The sequence below is a fragment of the Lichenostomus cassidix genome, chromosome 1 (assembly GCF_008360975.1).
Source record: "Lichenostomus cassidix isolate B80296 chromosome 1, HeHo_3.0, whole genome shotgun sequence".
In the NCBI taxonomy this organism is placed as follows: Eukaryota; Metazoa; Chordata; class Aves; order Passeriformes; family Meliphagidae; genus Lichenostomus; species Lichenostomus cassidix.
In genome coordinates, this window is record NC_139479.1 from 56,495,779 (window position 1) to 56,516,642 (window position 20,864).

Sequence of the window (20,864 nt, forward strand, 5' to 3'; positions counted from 1 at the left end):
ACCCAGCTTGATGAAAACTCTTTGCCACTTTCCTGTTGAGAGAAAACGGTTACACATTTCTAATAAATGAAGCAGGAACTGTCATTTTTTTGGCAAACTGATAACGAGCTGTAACAGCCGCATTGCCACAAGTTGCTTTTCCAAAGTAATTACCATCAGGCTCCCTGTGGTATGCAGTGTTTAACACATTTCTTCTGTGTTAATGAATGCAAAAGCAGGCAACACCACTATTAGTAATCGCTTTTTATTCGTAGTCCTCATTTTCCAGATAGGTCACATTAAACACAGCCATTAAACAATAGCGGTTGAGAAAATCCATACAATGTATTCTGCTTTTGTTTGGTTTTTTTGTGTCATTCACCAGTCATTGGTGCAACTTTGAGCCATATGGGGAGACAGGGGCTGATAAATGAGACTGCCAACCTGTATCACAATTGGGCCAGAGAAGTCAAAACCTTAATCAGATTTCATTCAATTACACTTCAAGTCAACAAATCTTGATAGCCAAAACTCCCATTTAAATTAATGCAATAATAATCACTGCCTGATGTCAAAAGAAAGCAATTAAAAAATAATGAGTGGGTGTATGTTATGCTAGGCTTCAGACTCCTCCTTGACCTCAGCAATTTCCCTTCCATTTGACAGCAAGGAGCATGAAAGCTTGTTTGAATGGTGTATCTTGCTCCACTACGAACAGTGTTTGACTTCTACGGGTAACTTGGATTGCGAAACCTGTATTCTTAAGAGGCAAAGCACTGCTCAGGACAATCTCTTTCTTCATAAATATGCCAATTAAAAAAAAAAAAAAGGAAAAAAAGAGGTCTGATTTTGAGTTCTGATTTGATTGGCCAATTGTATAAGGAACTCCCAGTTGCTGGCTTTTGTTAATTAAAAAAAGATACAGAATGCCTTATTCGCTATTCACAGTGTACAGTACAAATTTATTAGTTGCTTAACTTGCCTCCATTAACTCCAACTTTCCTTTTGTATTCTTGTGGCAGATATTTCCTTTCAGTCTTATAAAGCATGTATGCAAAAAATGAGAGAAATAAATCATAAACTTTATCTTTCATTGCTGCCTCTTTCTCCAATGGTGATAGTAGAGATACCATGGAGAAAAAACATTTTGAATTCTTTTGTGTGCAGTATGTCCTTCACACACAATCATGTTAATTTTGACTGAACCAGCAAAACTCACATTGTATAAGCTCTGCTGGTTTATTGATTCATTATGTATCCATTCTACATTGTAAAACAAATTTTTTAACCTGGGATATTCTTATACTGGGAAGCAGTATGCCAGAGTTTTACAAAACGAGGCAGTTGAAAGCCAAATTAAATAAAAGCAAGATTTCCTAAACTCTTCTATAAAGCTGTGAGTCATGAATTCTGAATTACCTCAGAGTGGTAAATAAATAATCACTACTAAATACAGATAATGTGTTAAACAGCTAAAGCTAGTAAATCACTAGTGACAGAGAGCCTTAAGGTAAATTCCTCTTACATTGGCACAGCCCTTTCTCAGAATGTTGTGGTTTTATGTCTTCAGAAACATACAATGAATTGTACAATTGGTTACTCAGTGTTAAAATAATTTATAAAATACACAAATCTCCATCAATTGACTGCATTTACATACTGGCTTAGATTTTGCTGAATAATGGATCTCACTGGCAGAGCTAAAGACTTGGTGCACAGACACTGAAGTGATGGGCACCACGGAAATACGTATAAAAGACTGATCAAACAATAAGAAATCCTCTCCACTATGGAATTTCAAGCTATCAAGCTATCAAGCAAAACCAATCTCGGGTCTCCTGGCCAAAAAAAAAGAAAAATTATATAACACAGACAACACCACATTTTAGATACATAAATTGTCCAAAACATGGAGAGTAGCTTGATAAGACATGTACAAGATCCTTCTTTTTGTGTGTAATTGTAGACTTTTTTAAACAGGAGCTAAAAGCAAACTGTCAGAATTGTCATCTCCCAAAGACAATTCATTGTAGGACTGACTAGTTAAAATTATCATTTAAATGCAATCCCAAAACCAAAATAGGCTGTTGGGTCAACTTTCTTTCTTGAACTGATAAAAAATTATGGCTTGTGATATTTCAGATTGCCAACCCCTTTTATAAATGTTTTTATAGTACAGATTAAATTCATGAAACCAAATACATAGTTTTTAAACAATGTGCCATAGTGTTATTTCCAGCAGAGTATCTGAAGTATATATGGGACAAATCCTGAGCTAAATATTTTATTCTTCTGTTCTTGTTCTTGAAAGTTCATTTTGAATGTGTGTTGTTTTCTAAGTTTGATCTGAAAGTAATTTTGAATTTTTCAAATGCAATAAAAACACTCTTAGGAAAAAATAATAAAAAGTAGAAACTATATCCCAAATTATTTTAAGTTATTCTGAAAATATTATTCAGATCACGTGAAAACCTGACTAAAAAGACCCCCCAGAACAAGCAGTATTTATCTAGAACTGCACTAAGCAATTGCACATTCTAAAGAATCAAATACTGCTCACGGCACATTGGCACTGAGATATGTTTCAGCTCTATAAACTTAATATCAAAACTTTGAAAATGGTGGCATCTCCAAAGAAGTCAATCAAATTGAACAGGCTGGCTGCATGTGTTGAGAAAAAAACCCAAGGAGGTTCGAGATGTTGGTTCGAGTGTAATTTTTGTTATTAAAAATGGGTTTGCAATAGAAGCTTCTACAAGGACTTGCACATAACCATGACTGATGGAAGAGTTTGTAAGCTGTTCAGTTAGCTCCATCAGCTCACTCAAACACATTTTGAACAGATTATGTACTGCAGTACTTCGTAGACCATACATTAAACAAGAGACTTTGCTCTGAGGCGCTGCTTCCCATATTCCATGGGGAAAAGGAAGCAGGAAAAAACAAAACTCATAGAGTTCGACAGCTACTGAGGCAACACTTGCCATTTACAATATAAGCCCAAATATTTTTTGCAACACAACTATATATTAATTTAATAAAATACACAATATAGCTCTTATACACTCAACAATTTGGCTCATATGCACTGAATCTGCAATAAATCAATAAAAATATGTCATTTGATGTAAACACACTGAATCTTCTTACATTTGCACATTTAAATGACCATGTGATTTTTGTGGATATCTGACAATTTCACTTTCCTGAGCTATTTTAGTGTCCACAAATGAATAAAAAAGTGTTAATAATGTTAATTTATTTTCTGTATTACCCTTAAAAGGTAACTCTTTTTTCCCCCCAACTTTATTTTCCTTCCTTTTCTTGTTTTTTTTAAACTTATCACTAACTATTTATAGCTTTGTTGGACACTAAAATGCTAAATAGATATTAAAATCTTTTTTTTTTTCCATTTTATCAAGTGAATTAGCTTATGTGTGTGCAGGACAAGATGGACTATACCATTTTACATTTAACCCTAAAATGATATGTAGTGTTTCATTAATGATGAGGATATGTTTTCTTGAATAATGATCTGGAATGGTTCTTTTTGTTTTATTGTTCTTTTTTTTTTCATATTTGTGGCAGATAACTTTGTACATAAATGTTTACCACAAATGAATGTTAATGTTTGGCGTCGCTTGGACTACTACAAGAACTCTTTATAGGACTTTCAGTAGAAGCCTGTGGTGGCTGCTGGAAATTCACCACAGATCAGATTTATTCAACCCTGTTTTTCTTGGGGTTTATACGTAAACAGTAAAGTCAGCATCAGCTATTGAGGACAGTCTTAAAGTATCAGATGTATTTCCATTCTATCTTTCTCACACCTTCCTATCAGATTGTCAAAATGGCACTGTCTTTCCTTCTTTCATTTTGTTCTTGGTGTACTTGACTCTGTCCTAATGAAAGTTTGGTCAAAATGAAACCAGTATTATCTGTCAAAAAGAAAGAGCAGTGAAAAGAACATACTTGTGGGCACTTCAGATGTTCACTAAAAGCCTTAAAGCAGCATTGGTCTTCCTTCATTCCTGTAATTCTGTTACAACCAGGGAACTTACTTATTTATTTACTTTTAATCAGCAGAAGAGGAATGCAACTGCCAGCCTGTCCGTATTTTCCCCCTCATTTTCTGATGGCCACAGGGTCGCTTCCCCGACAGTCCTGCAAGAGCTTGTCTATTTCTCTCACAACTTCCTCGGCATCCACCGACTCCCTGCCTAGATCCCGGGCGGAACGGTCTAACTGCTCCAGAACAGAGTCCATCTCACTCGAGTCTCGGCTCACTCGGGAATGCACGTCTGCAAAGGCCCTAGCCATCTGATCTGATGCAATGAAGGAAGCGTCCTTTGACTGTTTACTGGGCGATAGATACTGACTGTCAGTTGACAAGTACTGGCTGCTTGGTTCAGCCAAGGCTCCTGATTTCACTTCACAACCATCCAGTGGTCCTTTTGTTGAGGTGCAAGGCTCAATGCATGTCTTGGTTGGGCTGCTCGATGCTGAGGGAACCTCCTGAAGCAGAGGACTCAGGGCACGTTTGGCTTTTAAGTAAGGTTTAACATTGGCAATGAGAATAGTGTGCTCTCTCTTGTCTTTCCCAAATGTACAAAAAGTCTTTTTCCCAGTGGGATTCACAGTTTCATATGTCTCAGTCTCAACATTAGCTTCAACTGTGGGTACAAAGAGATTTGTGCGATAATCTGCATTCTCAGCCTGACTGGCTGCAGGGAACTGTGGCATCCAACACCTGTCAGAATGACCAAGCACTCTGCATTCATCTGTGCAGTTAACACATTCTTCTTGTTCTGCAAAACAAAGGAGAAAGAGAGAAAAACTCTAATTATAAGTGGATTTATTTAGACTAATGGATAGGCTATAATCATCACATGATAGGCTTACTTGACATCTGGTTTCTTAATTATGGAGAAAAAGAAGAAGCTATAATTAAAATTTTTCAGAAGGTTTGCATAAACCTGTGAGTTGAGACAATAGATTTATTTAACTCTGTTCTCCACATATTAAAGCATTCACACAGCCCAATGGAAGTATAAAGGGGTCATTAGAGACTCATTCTCAGTGGAATTGAGCTTCATATGTAAACTAATCTGCTGTAGAAATCTTTTAGGCTTTGCTCTGTAAAACTCATACTAGAAAAGAGTGAACAGTACTTAGAGAACTCAAAAGGAATTATAAGGATTAATTTTTCAAATCAAATAACTGAGCAGTGACTGCCTTTCTGGAAATACAAACACTTCATGAAAATCAGCAAGCTCTTTTTTCCTTTTTTGTCACCTCCATTTCATTTGTAATTGTTATGTTGTGTGACAGTCACAAAATAAAAGGTTTTCTTAAAAAGCCTACTTTTCCTGCTGAGAACAGAGAACTAGAATCTTCCATCAGTATGCATTAAATATAAGCTTGTCAAAAAGTGCATATTGCAATTTTATTAGACATGAGTATGGATCATGTAATCAGTTTTCCCCTTTTTTGTTTTGGTGCAAGTAAGTGAAAATGGATTTTCTCAATACGTACAATTTGGAAGAATGACAAACCGTGACACACTATTTGAACTGATGATGTTTTTAGATGGGATTTCTATATCCTTATTTCTTTCAAGGAATGTAGTTAAATGAGATTAATTTGCTACATTTTTAGAACATAAGTTTTGATGCTTCCTGTTCTACAATTCAGAGAGAACTTTCTTCTTTAAAAACCTTGGCTTGTGTGTCATTTACATTAATAGGTTAAATTTGGGCCAATATTTACTGGTTTATAATTGTACTCATGAATCTAACCATGTATCAGAGATAAGAAAAATAATAAATATAATAAATCCTTTTATCATCTCTAGGTTTCAGTTAACTATACATTGATCTTTAGCTATTAAGAACATTCACAAATTGAGTAGATGGGTTCAATACTCATTTTATTTGAGGAATTTAGTATTTAAAAAATGCCTGGAATTCCAGTTAGACAAAAAACTTTAAGGGTGAAACACAAATAGAGAAACATGCACAACAATTCTTCAGAAAAGCAGAACAAATATGTTGACCCAAAGATAAGGAGAATTTAAGCAGTCATCATCTTTCTAAATTAGAAAATAAATTTCTGATATCTTATATCACCACCAGATTAATGGATGATTGCACTGCAGATGCATGAGAAAAGAAACACCAAAGATGATCTGTAAGAATTGAAGAGTGTAAACAGTTTTTCATATTTCTAAAAAGATATGAATAAACAGGACTTCAACTAAAATTGTGATATGTCACAGTGATGTTAAACTGGGATGAGATAATTTGCTCAGAACTGATACTTGTTAATGATACAGTTGTGTGAAAAAGTGTAATTCTATATATATGCTCCCTTCCTTGAAGACTTTAAAATCTAAATCTGGTGTAATCCCTGAAAAAATACCAAAAGCAAGAGAGAATTAAGTACAGGGACAGCAGAACAAAGAGATTGTTGTGGGAAAGGGTGTAATATAAAGGCTTTAAATACAACATTCGTAAAAGTGAGTCAGCCTCAGCTGTGTACCTGGTAAAATCGTGGAACAGATCTTCCTGGAAGATGCATCAAAACATTTGGAAGACAGAAAAATGACACAAACAACAAGGCTTCACTGAGGGCTGACTCTGTCTGACTAAACTGGTGGTTTTCTACGATGGAGTGACTGCATCAGTGGACAAGGCAAAGTCTTTTGTAAGGCCTTTGATATGGTCAGATATTGATATGGCCACAGTCTTCTTGGTGCTAAATTGGAGATAGATGGATTTGATGATGGACTGTCAGATCAATAAGGTACTGGCTGGATGGTCATATACAAAGAGCTACAGTCAATGGTTCAATGTCCAAGTGGAAATCAGCAATGAGAGATGTCCCTCCGGGGTCCACATTGGGACCAACATTACTTATTATCTGTATTAAATGAGATAGACAGTGGAAATGAGTCAACCTTCAGATCACAAGCTGAGTGGTGCATCTGATTTGCTGGAGGGAAAAGATGCCATCCAGAGGGACTGTGACAGGCTTGAGAGGTGGGGGCTCTGTGAACATCATGAAGTGCAACAAGTCCAAGTGCAAGGTCCTGCTCCTGGGTTGGAGAATTCACCAGTCAATACAGACTGGGGGATGGATGGATAGAGAGCAGACCCGTTGAGAAGGACTGGGGATACCAGTGGATGAAAAGTTGGATATGAGCCAGCAGTGTGTGCTCACAGCCCAAACAGCCAGTTGTGGCCTGGGCTGCATAAACTGAAAGAAAGCAGATTTAGATTGCACGTGAGGTAGAAACTCTCTGATATGGGGGTAGTGAGACACTGGAACAGATTTCCCAGAGAAATTGTAGATGTCACATCACTGGAAAATTTCAAAGTCAGGTTGGACAGGACCTTGAGCAACCTGATCTAGTGATGGACATTCCTGCCCATGGTAGATATTTCCAGGTGCCTTGTGACCAAACCATTCAATGTTTCCATGATCTCCAAGGAAAACTAATCCACATGTTGCTTTTACCATACAATAAAAATTTAAATTATCATGATGAAAAGCTCGAGTAAAATAACCCCAAACTTGTGACTGTAACACAGAATTGAGAAGAATTTAAGGAAGAAATTTAGGTTTGTTGTGCTTGATTTTACTTCACTTGAATGAGATGGCATTGGTATGCATAACTGCAGAGACAGTGTATGCGTGGCAATTGCTTAATGAAATGGGAGCCATACAAATGGAGGGCATAGCTATACACCTCATTCCACCCATTAGTTCACCTCCACTAAAGTTCTCTGTATCTAGTTTTCCAGAGCATCTACAGCATCAAACAGCTGCTGCTTAAAACAGCCAAGTGAAACTGCTACTCTCTCTCTCTCTCTCTAAAAAAAAACAAAAAACAAAACCAAACAACCAAACAACCTCTTCCTCCTCCAAAAACCCACCCAGAAACATAAAACTCCACAAAGCAAACCAAATCAGTATATTTTAAAAAACACATGGTGTCGGAGCATTGGAGGGCAAGGTTCTCAGCTGTAGAATCGGATGGGCAAGAGTTAATACGAGGCAGGGTTAATTGCATTTTAACCCAGAAATTCTGCATAGATAAACAAACAAAAAAGTGCCCCAAGCCCAACCCTTGCAATTCTAATTCTGGAACTTTAGATTTTGCAGTTGCTCATTATTAAATAATTTCAGTTTTTCTCATCTTCCTGATCCCTTCAGATTTGTGGCAAGCTCAGACTCTAGCTTTGAAAGTGGACTTATGGAGTAAGGAGAAATCAGTGGCTTTTTTAGGATTTTCCCTAACAATATCTAAAGTTATTTTTCACTTATATGGAATTCACAACAATGCTGAGTAAAAGCTTTCCGGCAATTTTAAAGGTTTACCTAAACAGCTAATCAGCTTTCTAACTAAATTTTATCTTGTAAGCTTAGCTATCCTTTATATGGATATTTGTAAACAATTTTGTTGCTTTATAAAAAAAAGCAAAAATAAAACACTTTGCACGTTAGCTACCATAAAATGCTCAGACCTGCACAATCAATGGACCAGTACTTTTCACTGTTCCTCTCTTTTCAATTATTCTATTAAAGCAAGATCCCTCTTTGCTCCTTCCTTTCTCACAGAAAAATAACCCAAACATTGCAATCTATTTAATTTTACCACAAAAAGGCCATCTGTAGAGAGAAATTCTTTCTGTCTTTCAGGTGGTAGTTCTATGCCATATTATCTTAAAATGCATTAAATAAATATTCCTATATATCTATATATCTATATATCTATATACAATTCTCTGCCATCTACATTGACTATGTATATTTATATATGAAATATAGAACTGGGAAATTTTATTTGACTCGTTTTCTAAAACTTGACTGAACTTTATTTCTTAAAAAAAAAAAAATCCCTAAATTGAGATTGAAACGAACAAACTCAAGATGAAACGTAACGATCAGAGAAGTTCTCAGTCACTGGAAATAAGTATTGTAAACTTATTCAGCAGGTATTCAGTACAGTGCCAAAAATTATGCTTTGAGATTTTCAACACTCATTAGGTTTATTTTTTGCAACCAATTTATGTTTCAAGATTTATATTTTTAGCTCTCACGCATGTGTATACACATACAATGTTATGAGGAGGGACCTTACACAGTATTTACATTATTCTCTATTGCCAACAAAAATACAAAGTTAGCTGGCAATCTCTAAGTAAAAGAGATATATCTCATACAGCATAGACATGGTATGTACATATTTCATGCTGTGTCTTCTTTCCCCTTCTCATTCCCTTCTCATTTCCTGTATTTGTTAAAGCAATTTTTATACTCGCATTCCTACTCAGTGTATTGACTAACCTTCCATTTCTGCTCCCTGGACATTGTAGCAGTGACTGAATCAAATATGAAGCCAAAAAAGTAGAAAATAAAAATACTGAATGACCTTCAATTGAAACCCACCTGCATTGCATGAGCTTTGGTGCTCTACCCTTGAAAATCTCTGTCTTTTCACTTCACTCTTTTATGTCACATCATAGGAAACGGATTTTGAGTATTGATTATCATACATTATAAGCTGCTTCTCTCACCATTAGCCTGTAATTTTGACTGCTATGGCTAGCACACAGTGAAGAAAATCGAACAGGGACTTTTGTACTAGTAGCAGAAACTAGAAAGCAGTGAACTATCACCACCAAGGGCCAAATTAGTACATATGAGAAAATAGAATCAATTTGAAGGTAAATATATAAATATATCTATGTAAAATAGGTCATATGCTGTGCTGTACAGCAAGATGTGCTGTTAGAGTGATATGCACCATCAGTCTTTATCTCTGTGCTTGTCTCCCTCCTGTTGAAAATAAACCCTTAACAGTGCATGTGTGTACAATAAACAGAAGCAGTCTAGAGGTTTTCCTAACTCTCTGGAGCTTTAAGGGTAAACAGTCAGAAGTGCTTTATGCACTTAGGGGAGAACACACACTAAAATAGAACTGCTAAATTATCAGCTGTAGAAAGAAAAGGAAACAAGCTATCTGTAAACAACAGTCGCCTAGATAGGAAACATATTCTGGATGGAAATTTAAAGATGGTGTAGGATGAAAGTTTTATTGGCAACATATAAAATGCAATGCAAGGTACATAATTTGGTGCAGCATAAGACATATCTTACATATTTTATTCTATTACCAGAGGAGCTATATTTAACATCTGCCTTCCATAGCAAGCTAAAAGAAAATGATACTTTTATTGTGGTATCTACAATTTCCTACACTTTCTTATAAATATTGTGAACAGAATTAATTATGGGTACTGATTTCACCCTAAATATATTGCACTATAAAGTTAATTAATTAATGCTTTAGATAGCTAGTTCCTTTCAATGGCTAAGACAGAGATATCTTATTTTGACTCACTAATTATATGAAATTTGCATAATGATAACAAAGAAGAAGCTCAGGAATTAATATTTTTTTAAACAGTGACTTAGGGTGGCCAAATCAAGTCAATAAATACAGTATTTTCTGCAATTTAACTGGACCCTAATTATTTAAATTACACGTACATACAAAGCAGGAAAACAAATGTAAACATCAGCATGCAAACATTTCTACTAAATATTTTATGTACTATTACAGGATGAAGAGCACTATAGTCTTTATCAAAGCACTCCATATAATTTAATACTAAATGTCAAGATTCCTGTACATGGGAAATCAGACTATAAATATATGTTTATGCACAAATACATATATACTTTTATATACATTTATGTAAATATATCTACATATATTTAAAGTTTGATTTCCTGTATCCACTAGGTCGGATATATAACTAGGCATAGATTTAGACCTACACCTACACCTATGAGATCCTATTTCTCATAAAACTTATAAATTATTTTATCAAATTTTATTTGAAGTTAAACAAGCCAGACACAGTTCAGATCATTACAATTTATAACATTTGAACCGGTAAATACTCATTAAGTGCATCCTTTTCTAAGAACTTCTTAATCACAATATATTTTTAAATGTGGCTTTTTACTGCCTTTTGTTCATTGGTAAAGACTAAGTAAGAATATGGCTAGATAAGTGCATGAATTACACTAAATATTTTAAAATGTCAGTAGTTTTGATATTTTTCATTGTCCTAGGAAAGTCTATCTTTCAGATCTCTTTTTTTATCTTTAAATGGGGGATGTCTAGTTTTTACTATTGCATAAACACCTTCTTCTAACTGACATCTTTTAAAATTCCTTTCTATAGATATGGAAGCTAACAGGGATAGTTCATAGCTTGACTCAGTTGGCTGGAATGACTATCAACTTACAGGTCCAAATGAAAAATAAACCAGAGAACCCGTTTCAATATGTATGCTGCCCTCTTTTTGAAAGCATGGAGTTTCACAATACCTTCACTCTTGAAATGCTCTATTTTTCGTTGCATTACAGAGTGAGTAGTAAAGTACATCTTTGATGACCCTTTTTTCACACGACAAAGAAAAAAATTTACCTATGAATGCATGCATGGAGTTCACACTGACTTGTCTAGGAGAGCAATTCCTTTCACCCTTGATGTCGTGAATTTGTGTTCATTATTGAAAATATTTCCATTTAGAATTTACTCAGTAATGAAACAAGGTGTAAAATTCTCCACAGCTTTTATTTCTCTGGTCCAACCACAAACTCACTATTCCTGACTGTGAGGAAGGTTAGGCACTGGAACAGGCTTTCCCATTCCTGGAAATGTCCAAGGCCAGGCTGAATGGGGCTTTGAGCAACTTGGTTTAGTGGAAGGTGTCCCTGCCCGTGGCAACTAGATGATTTTTAAGATCCATTCCAGCCCAAACTATTCTATGATTTTATGTAAGAAAAAAAACCCACCAAGAGCAGTACTTGCTTTAGACTAATAAAATAATGTTATGCTTCATATTTTTAATACCTTAAATAGATATGAAAGATCTGTATTTTCTGTACATATGTGTAAGCAGATGGACAATAAATGCCACATAATATCTAACAGAGAATGTAATTAACTCTGCTTTTCAGAACTTCAGTAATTCCTAAAATATGACCAGAAAACCTCACAGAATTTACATGAAATGGTGGTTTACTTTTTTTTTTTTTTGAGACCGGCAATTGCCTTTACTAAAGAACAGGAAAGACTATAAGTAGATATTTATTGCAGAAGAAAAATAATGTGTGCTTTGGCATGTCCTAAACACTGGGTCTATATGACATTTCTATTGAGAACAATCAGCTAAAGCACTACTTCTGTGGTTGGATTTCTGTTTAATTACAATTGATTTTGACATAAATGAGCAGAGGTAAACAAACACTTCTATACTTCTCTTGCTGTTATTAAACAGAGCTGTCTCCTATCTGAGTATTTATATTGGCTTGTCTGTTTTAAGGCTCCTTTCAGTCAGGCAAAGCAATTATACAGCTCAGATTAGCAAAATGACTGGCAGTAAAATGAGAGTGCACTGCCACATTTTTAAACCTCGTGGATCTCATGTTTTTCTCCTGATATTATAAATACAAGTTTCTGAAGTCTATAAACCTTACACAGTTTCCCACAGGTGGTGTTGGGTTTTTGGTTGTTTTTGTTCACTTGTTTTCTGGACAGAGGATAAAGACAATATATGTTTTATATTGTCATGACATAAAATGCTTTGAAAGCCATAAAAACATGATGGCCTATGGATTTAATTCTAGTTCACATTTGTCCCAGACAATAAATGTTGGAAGAAAATTTCAGGATTACAGGGAGCATTATGGAAAATTTAAAACATTTCTTACTGAAGCATGCTTTAATTAAATGCTTACAATTTAATGACAATCACATTTTTTTATTCAAAAACAATATAAGAGAAAGAAAATAGTTGTGTTACCTGAAAATTTTCCATCCTCACAGCGGGCTGGTCCACAGATCCCAACAATGGGTCTTTGGCCTCTGCCTTGCTGTTCTGGAGGCAAATCAGACCTGTGAGTCACAGACAGGGATAGGCTCTGCTTCCAAAATTCACAACAATGTCAAAACTTCTGCAGCAGAAAACCAGCTTCTACCCGTGGCCCAGACACAGCTCATAGCCCCTGAAATTTTTTACATTTTTTTCAACGGTACAAACCCACATGTTTATAGTTGGCAGTGAACTGAAAATGTCTGACTAGTAAAAAGTATGTCTCATTTTTTCCTAATAGAGGTGAAAGAGGAAAATGGACACCCAGTGTTGATTTCCAATGTTTGCCTAAAAGGTGACTGGCCCTGACTCTAATTTGCAGTGAGAAGACCATGCAGCAGTCATGAAACAATCATTTTTGTCTCTTCCCCATACCACATAAAAAAGTCTTCCTAGCCCAGGGCTGCAAGGTGCAAATTTACAAAGACTAGCTGTGCCAGCCCTGTACTTAGCTGAAAAGCTAGTGGGAAACTTTAGCAACATGACACATTCATAGTTTTAAACTGTAAATCTTTGTTGTAGAGCCCCAAAGCTGCTTCCTGAGAAAGAAGGGAAACTAAATGGCAGTAATTAACAGAAGAGAACAGCCTCGTGGATCTGTTAGACAGCACATTTTTAATATAGCACATTTTCACTTTTGATCAAGGCAGTGCCAAATATCTGGCAGTGCCAATGGGATTGTTTCAGCACTAGCATCTAAAAATGCAATGACTCTTAAATCTGAAACCTAACTGAATTTGTGTAATCATTTGCACAATTTGCATGATATTCACATTCTTTTTACTATCTTTATTGTGAGCTAGTCATAATTTTAGTATCAATGACTTCCATATTTAATTTGCAGCATTTAGTAAATGTTGCATATTGTAGTGTGGCAATGTTTAGTAACATAGTCATTAACCAGGACCATTGTGAGCCATCCTATACAAATATTAACAGATTGTTTAGTTAGAGACAAAAGGTAACAAGTGAATATGACAAACAAATGCAATGAATGGGAAGGAAAGACAACATTAATGAAAATATAATCACGCTGTTGACATTTCATGAAAATACCAATATAAAAGCTCCATAATATAAAGGAGCTATCTCCATCTGTCACACCATCAAGTCACCAATGATGAGCTATATGTTACACCACCGAAACTTCCTTACCAGTTGCCAATTATCTCAGCATACAAATCTTTAATTAGAAGGCACCCAAGCTTTTAGCTGTGCAAGCTTGCCTCAAATTTGGATATGACAACTTGTTTACAGATATTGACTGAGGAGGGTGCCACTGTCAGTGGCATGAGACATGACAGGCTTCTAAAGAAATCTCTATGTCCTTTTGATAGCTCTGTCTACATCCTGACTGTAGGTAGTCTCTGTTGAATGGAAGTCTGTCAGCTTCTGTGTAGGAGCCTGGTTTTGTCCAAAACAGAATCAATGCTGTCAGTAAAGCTCTTCCAATGCTATCTGTTTCCCTTTGCAAAGTCTCATAAAAATAATTACAAAGGTTACATGGATGCTAAACAATTCACAATCTGGCCACTTTGGTGAAGAGGGTATTTTCCTCCAAATTCCTGCCAGTATGCCTGGGTTCACATTCAAAATCTCCTTTAACAGCTATAATGACACCATGTCTGTTTTACACTGATAGATGGAAAAGTCAAAGGGTATCATCCTCTGCTTCAAAAGGTTGATGTCGTAAGCAAGTCATATGCTTTGGACTTCATGGACTGTACAAGGTGTCTGACAGAACAGGAGGAAGAACACTTTTCATGATGATGCTCTCAGAAAAAACTTTGGGTTGTCTTGACATCTTAAGGAGCTCTCACTTGGACACTGAGATGCAAAAATCTTATTAAAAAAGAAATTCTTTAAGAGTTTCATATAGAGTCTTCCCCATGCTAAGTAACATATTCATTATCGTATGATTAAATGGTCCCTTAGACTAATTTTTAGGAGATTGCTGGTGTGTTATTACCACCTTCGAAAGAGATTTGTGGAATGGGATTACCCTTGTGGCAATTTATGAAGAACCCACATTCTCTTAGCAATTTAAGTTTCATAATGCTATCCTACTTAACTTTCTGCCTGGATAGTGCTCCAATTAGATCAATCAGAGAGGATAATTAAGGATGCTTTTTCCAAATCTGACTCTCTAAATATAACTAGTTTGGCAAAGAGAATTATACATGTAAACAGATTCAACACTGCATTTTCAGATTTTCCAGGAACAGTGAATTAATTTCTGAAAGACACTTACTGAGGATGCCTTCAGAATATTCATATCTTCCTATTCCCAGTTCTTTCATCAAGAACTCTAAGTTACACATCACCTTCTTATATTTCAAGGATTGAGGAGATTATAGATATTAACATCACTAATACAGAAAAATCTCTCTTGCTAGTTACTTTTGTGTGCAGCAGTTCAGCTGCTCAAGTGAGAGTCACCTTTTTACTTGTCATCTTTTCATTTCTTATAGCTTCCATTTCTCAGCTGATGTCAGAATACTTTGATGTGACATAAGATAACTTTAAGAAAAATTGTTGATTTGGGAACTATTTCCGAAGATGTTGTCATTACATGTTCTTTGTTTTCACTAATATCTTCGCTTTTTAAGCCTGCTAACTACTGGAAGCTATTTTTCTGGTGTCTAGCAACCTCTAATATGAACCATGCTCTCATAAAATGTATATTTTAGTATTGGAGACAGACTTAAAAGCTAATTACAAACATCACCCCCAAGTAAGATGCAGTCAGGGTAAATTATGTTTGCTGTGCCCTCAGCATACTTATCTGAACACCCTACAAAGGAAATCAGCAGTGAGGCATTAGATAAGTTAAACACTGTTCTGGTAAAGGAAGTAAAAGATGCAGCTGCTAAATTTAAAGCTGCGGAAGGATTCAGAATAAGCCAGTTAGTATCAATCTATTGACATCCTTTAAGAAAATCTTTACTTTGTAGAGGTGATGAATACACTACACCCCTAGAAATCGGGAAGACATGCTATAAAATTCAGTAAAACCTATTCTAGGTATAGAAAATTTTCAACTTTCTCAAGGTATTTAAAGCAATCTTTTCATTTACTGGAACTTATCACTACAATATTTACTTGATTTAGGGTTTCATGTAAGCTTTGCAACATGACTTGATTTTAATGGGCCTGCCTCCTTCCAGGCTTATTGTTGCATTGGGGGAAAAAAAAAAGAAAAAAAAGCAAGAGACCTGTACAGTTATTAGTTTGAATTCTGAGTATCACAGATAATAGATAATGGAAAGCAGATGAATCTGAGCCCCAATATCTACGGCATGGTTCTTCAAAAACAGCCTCTGGGTTTCCTAATAAAAATGTAGCTTTGCTTTGTTTTTCTTTAAGAAGAAGGACTGCTTTAATTCTCAAGGAGACAAAAATAAAGTACCGTATCTGAAAGTATGGCTCAGCCTGACCTTGAACAAGTTCTGTAAGGAATTAAGGTAAGAAATATTTGTCTTATGGGAAAAAGAATCAAACTTTTTTGTCTTGTTTTGTGTCCACCTGTTACACAGGTGCCTGTGCTCAGGCAGGCAATGTACACCACTTCTCAGGTACCTAAGAAACAGACTAGCAGAGGTCTGAACTTATTTGTAAGCTCTCAAGTGACTCTCTGCAGTTCCAGCTGAAGATGGATACAAGGCAGCTAATTTGCTACCACCAAGGGAAAATGTTATAACATAAAAACATTCCCTCCCTTAGCTTCAAAACTGTCGAGTGCCTAGGGAGCCTGACTGTTTGTAGAGCTGATACTCTGCATATGCTTCCCCTGTAACTGTTACGTGCATACATCTGGCATCTGTCTCTGTGTTAAACAGACTTAATTGTCCCTAGTATTACTATGCAGTAACCCTCTACATAGAAACCTCTATGTGAAAGAAATAAATAAAGGATGGATAAGATTTTTTTTTGTGGCATTGTTTTTGCGTTATTGACAAGATATGCAATGAGCTCCGTATTACAGTTATAATAAAAATATTTTGGCTGTGCCTTCTGTGTAACTTTAGATAGAGATTATGTTCGTCCCTTAACATGACATTTCCACTTTGTACAGTCCTTTAATCAAAAGGGGTTGTTTTAGCTGGAACTCTCTTTTTCCATTCATTTTCTTTTTAATTTTTTTTCCTTTCTTGATTGTTTATGACCCCCCTTTTATCCACATCTGACTTCAGAGCTTTTAATCATTTGCTAGACATAGCTGGACTGATTCTGAAGATATGTCATTTCTTCTTTTTTTAAATGTTATTAGGGGACTCTACATGTTAGCACATTATTCTGCTCACAGTTGCCAGAGAAGTCAAGACTCAGGCAAAGCACTCGATTTCAGATTTCAATATACTTTTAAAAGATCAAAGAGCATGGAAAATCTTGTTCTTTGGTTAGACAGACCATGCAGAACAGTAATACTCTGAAAGATGGAGGTAGCTGCATAGAACTAATACTAAATTGAAGGCCTTTTGAAGTTACTTTAACCTTTGTGCCAATGTTCATCTCAAAATCCCCCAGCAAAGTTAAAAAAAAAAAAATTAATTGACAAAACACACGGAAATTAGTTCTTCCTGTAAAATAAGAGAAAAATAAAGCCCAAAAAACGTTGCTGGTTTGACATCTGATATTATTCATGGATAGTAAAGATGAAATATCCTCAAGGTGCTTCTTCTACTAAGATTTACTTCTTTAAGCAAAACTATAAAGCATAGACTTTCCTAATGCAACAGTTCCTGCCCAAGTCTATCTAGGATTCAGAGTAAAGCTATTCCAACATTTGAGATCTTCTGAAGAGCCTGACTTCCTCCTACCATGTGCATGAAATCCTAGAGAGAGGAAGACAGGCCATAGGTTTTTCACCCCTCCTGTCAAAGCTTTATTATCAGGTAAAAGCGAAGCAAATCAGAGAGAGCTTCCATTTCATCTCCTGTTTAAGGGAGAGTTCTTGTCAGTAAAGGGACTGAATAAAAGCCCACAGGATGTAGATTTAGGTGCTGAATATTAGTTTCATCGGCTACATAGCAGCAGCTATAAAAAAGAATAATTTCATTCACCAAACAGTCAGACACATAATCTAATTTTTGACAATTCAAATTAGACTAGAATTCTTATGTCATCTCTGGAGACAATGAAGAGGGGTGGATTCAGAGATCCATTCAGAATGCCATTGAAAGACTCCAGACCTAAAACACTTCATATGTAAGTCTACCTATCTTCACATGCATGGAATTGAAGTCCTGAAGGTGTCTACCTTTGTGTTAGGGGTATATATCAATTGGTCTGCCTTTTCCTATTAGCTGAGTTAAGCTTTTCAGCACCCAGAAAATTGTCTGCTTTGAGTCTAAGAGTCCAATATTCTCTAAACTAATGTAGGTGGGATTGAGGTGTGCAACTTAGCAACATGAGTCCGCTTTTCCACAATGTGCTCCTAATGCACATTGTCCTCCCATTGGTAAGAAAATAGTCCCTTTGCAAACTAATAGCTAAGTGATACCATGCACATATAACTTCTGGGATATCCATAGAATAGTCATTCAATATCTTGTCAGATCAAGTTTCATCATATTTTTCCACTGAGCTATTCTCAGGAAAAAGCAAACAAATTATTCTGTTATACTGTGCTAACATGCTTATAACAAGCTAGTACTTTTTTTTACAGAATTGACTTGTGACAAAGGGCTACACTTTGAATGCCTGAAGGAACACTTTGGGATCTACTGTTGTTTGCTGTGGAAAACTGTAGCTGATCCAGACCCTTCTTGCAGCTGCAGCCCTGACTCCAAGTTCATGTCAGAAGCATAGCAGGGAGTGGCTTTGCTGATGTATAGATTCTTCCACAATTACAAAAGCAAGATATTTGGCATGGTGTGAAGTGTCATTTTATTTTATTTTCATGGTGTGAAGTGTCATTTTATTTTATTTTCATTCCAGAAATTAAGCAAGAGAAATCCAGATCAGATGATCAACTCTACTTTGTCTCCAGAGCAAGCTGGCACATTGACAACTTGACTGGAACATCATCCTGTCTCCTGCAGGAATCTGGGGACAGAGGTAGATGACAGCCAACTCTTCTGTCCAGCCATACCTTGCTTCTGCAGCGCAGGCTCTGCTGGATCACAGATTCAGCTGAATCCTAAACACTGTAGAGTACTGGACACCTTCAAAATGTATTGATATAGAGTAGCATATTTCGAATTCCCACCAGTCACTGATTCTATTCTCAGAAACAGTTCTGATCTCAAAACTCTTATTTCAAAGAATGAGTAGGACTAAGTTGTTTCATTCATTAAATCTGTTGCTTTCAAAATCAGCCCAAGTATTCCTTCTTTAAATAAATTTTCAGTTAAAATTTGGCATGTGCTTTTTGATTCAATGTTAAATTGGTATTTCTCAGAGAGTCAGACTGTGATGATAAACAACTGTCAACAACTTTGTTCATAAAATTTCAGTCACAGTCCTCTGAAAAGTTGATACACTTATTCAGCAGTTAATTTTTCTTTAAACATAATCAAGTGTAAAAACCAATGATGGTAATCCTGTGGGTGGATCTGCATTATCAAATGATCTTGTCTACATAATATACAAATAAATTCAGTTCCAGCTTGATGATACAATCTGTCTTCAATGAGTTCATTTGCAGTTCATTGCACCTGCACTTCAAGAGGTTTTTCAGGGCCTTTACTGGACAGAGTAGTAAAGATAATGTTCTCAAGATATGTTGGGATGCAATATGCCAGGGTAGATATTTTCAGGTTTAGACCATGCTTTTTTTGGTAGCTAAGGGCTATTAAAAAGAAAATAATCATATTAAAAAAATGTAAAACTTGTATCGGAAAATAAAGGGCAATTCTTTGTTAGACTAAACACTCTGAATAAAAAGAAGGTCTTACGTAAGTCTGATTTTCAAGACAAAAAAACCAAAAGAGAAGAAATAATATATTAAATCTAAATGTTTATGTAAACCATCTTTCCTAAAGTTTCCTATGAGTCATTCATTAGAAATTAATTTGTTTCCAATCTTTCTTTGAAAAAATCATATCTAAAGTAATATACTTATTTTGCTTCCTGTGAGAATCTGTTTTATAAAACAATCAGCAAAATGTTGTTCTGGAATATAATTGCCTATTAAATTTCAAAGAGGATGTCAAAGAGGGGTAAAAATACAGGACAAAACATTTCACACAGAGAAGTATATGTTTATTTCAGTCACTTTTTATTTTCTGAATTTGGAGAGGAGAACACAGAATTTTCTATAAGCTTTTAGTGTCCCAGTTAGCCTGCTCTAACTATGATGACAACATGCATCTTTGATGACATGGATGAATACATCTAAAATTCAAGTCTTCCTTCTAGCAAAACTGTAATCCACTACAGAAGGTCAATGAAAATCTGCCTTTTAAGGCCAACTGTTTGTGAGTAGTAAAGCAGCATTTTCTTGTAAGGATTTTTCTTTCTGCTTTCCTATCTGATTTCTGCAGGGACATGCATCTATTTACCACACTAAATCCTGTTGTTCATCTTTCTTGTTCATTTTCTTGAACATATTCTTGTTCATTTACTGGAAGTAGACAAACAGAACTGGCTTTATTGTCAGAACTCTCCAAAGACACAGTCAATGCAGATCTAGCTAATCCCCTCCTTCTTATTATTCAGCAATCAGTGTCTGCCAATAGGATTTGGGAATCCCAAAAGACAGTGTTTAAAGGGAAGGGTTAAATTCAGCTTGTATAATGCCATTCTCTCTTCCTGGGATAATTCATCATATTCAAGGAAACTGTTCCAGGGTGAGACCTAAGGCTGCCAATTAAAATAAATTAAACTAGATGGACAGCCATCTGAGTGAATGAGATCACTGTCATGATCTGAAGCAACTTTATTAATGGTGAGAAGCTATGTTGGTAGAGACAGTTCTTTTAATCT

At 35.7% G+C, this 20,864-nt stretch overlaps 1 protein-coding gene across 6 annotated transcripts in view; it reads right to left on the minus strand.

Moving 5' to 3' along the window:
- Positions 1-228: 228 nt before the first annotated feature.
- Positions 229-20,864, minus strand: part of PCDH17 (protocadherin 17) — a 90,407-nt gene continuing 69,771 nt past the window's right edge. For 4 of the 6 annotated variants that reach the window (XM_085058846.1, XM_085058856.1, XM_085058826.1 and 1 more), the window contains 2 exons: positions 12,867-12,941; positions 229-4,787 (listed from right to left, as the gene is read on the minus strand). In XM_085058846.1, the coding sequence (XP_084914972.1) occupies positions 4,105-4,787; positions 12,867-12,941 (758 nt within the window). In that variant the 3' untranslated portion in view covers positions 229-4,104. Of the gene's footprint in view, positions 4,788-12,866; positions 12,959-20,864 lie in introns of all 6 variants that reach the window. The other 2 variants (XM_085058874.1, XM_085058865.1) reach the window with 2 other exon arrangements.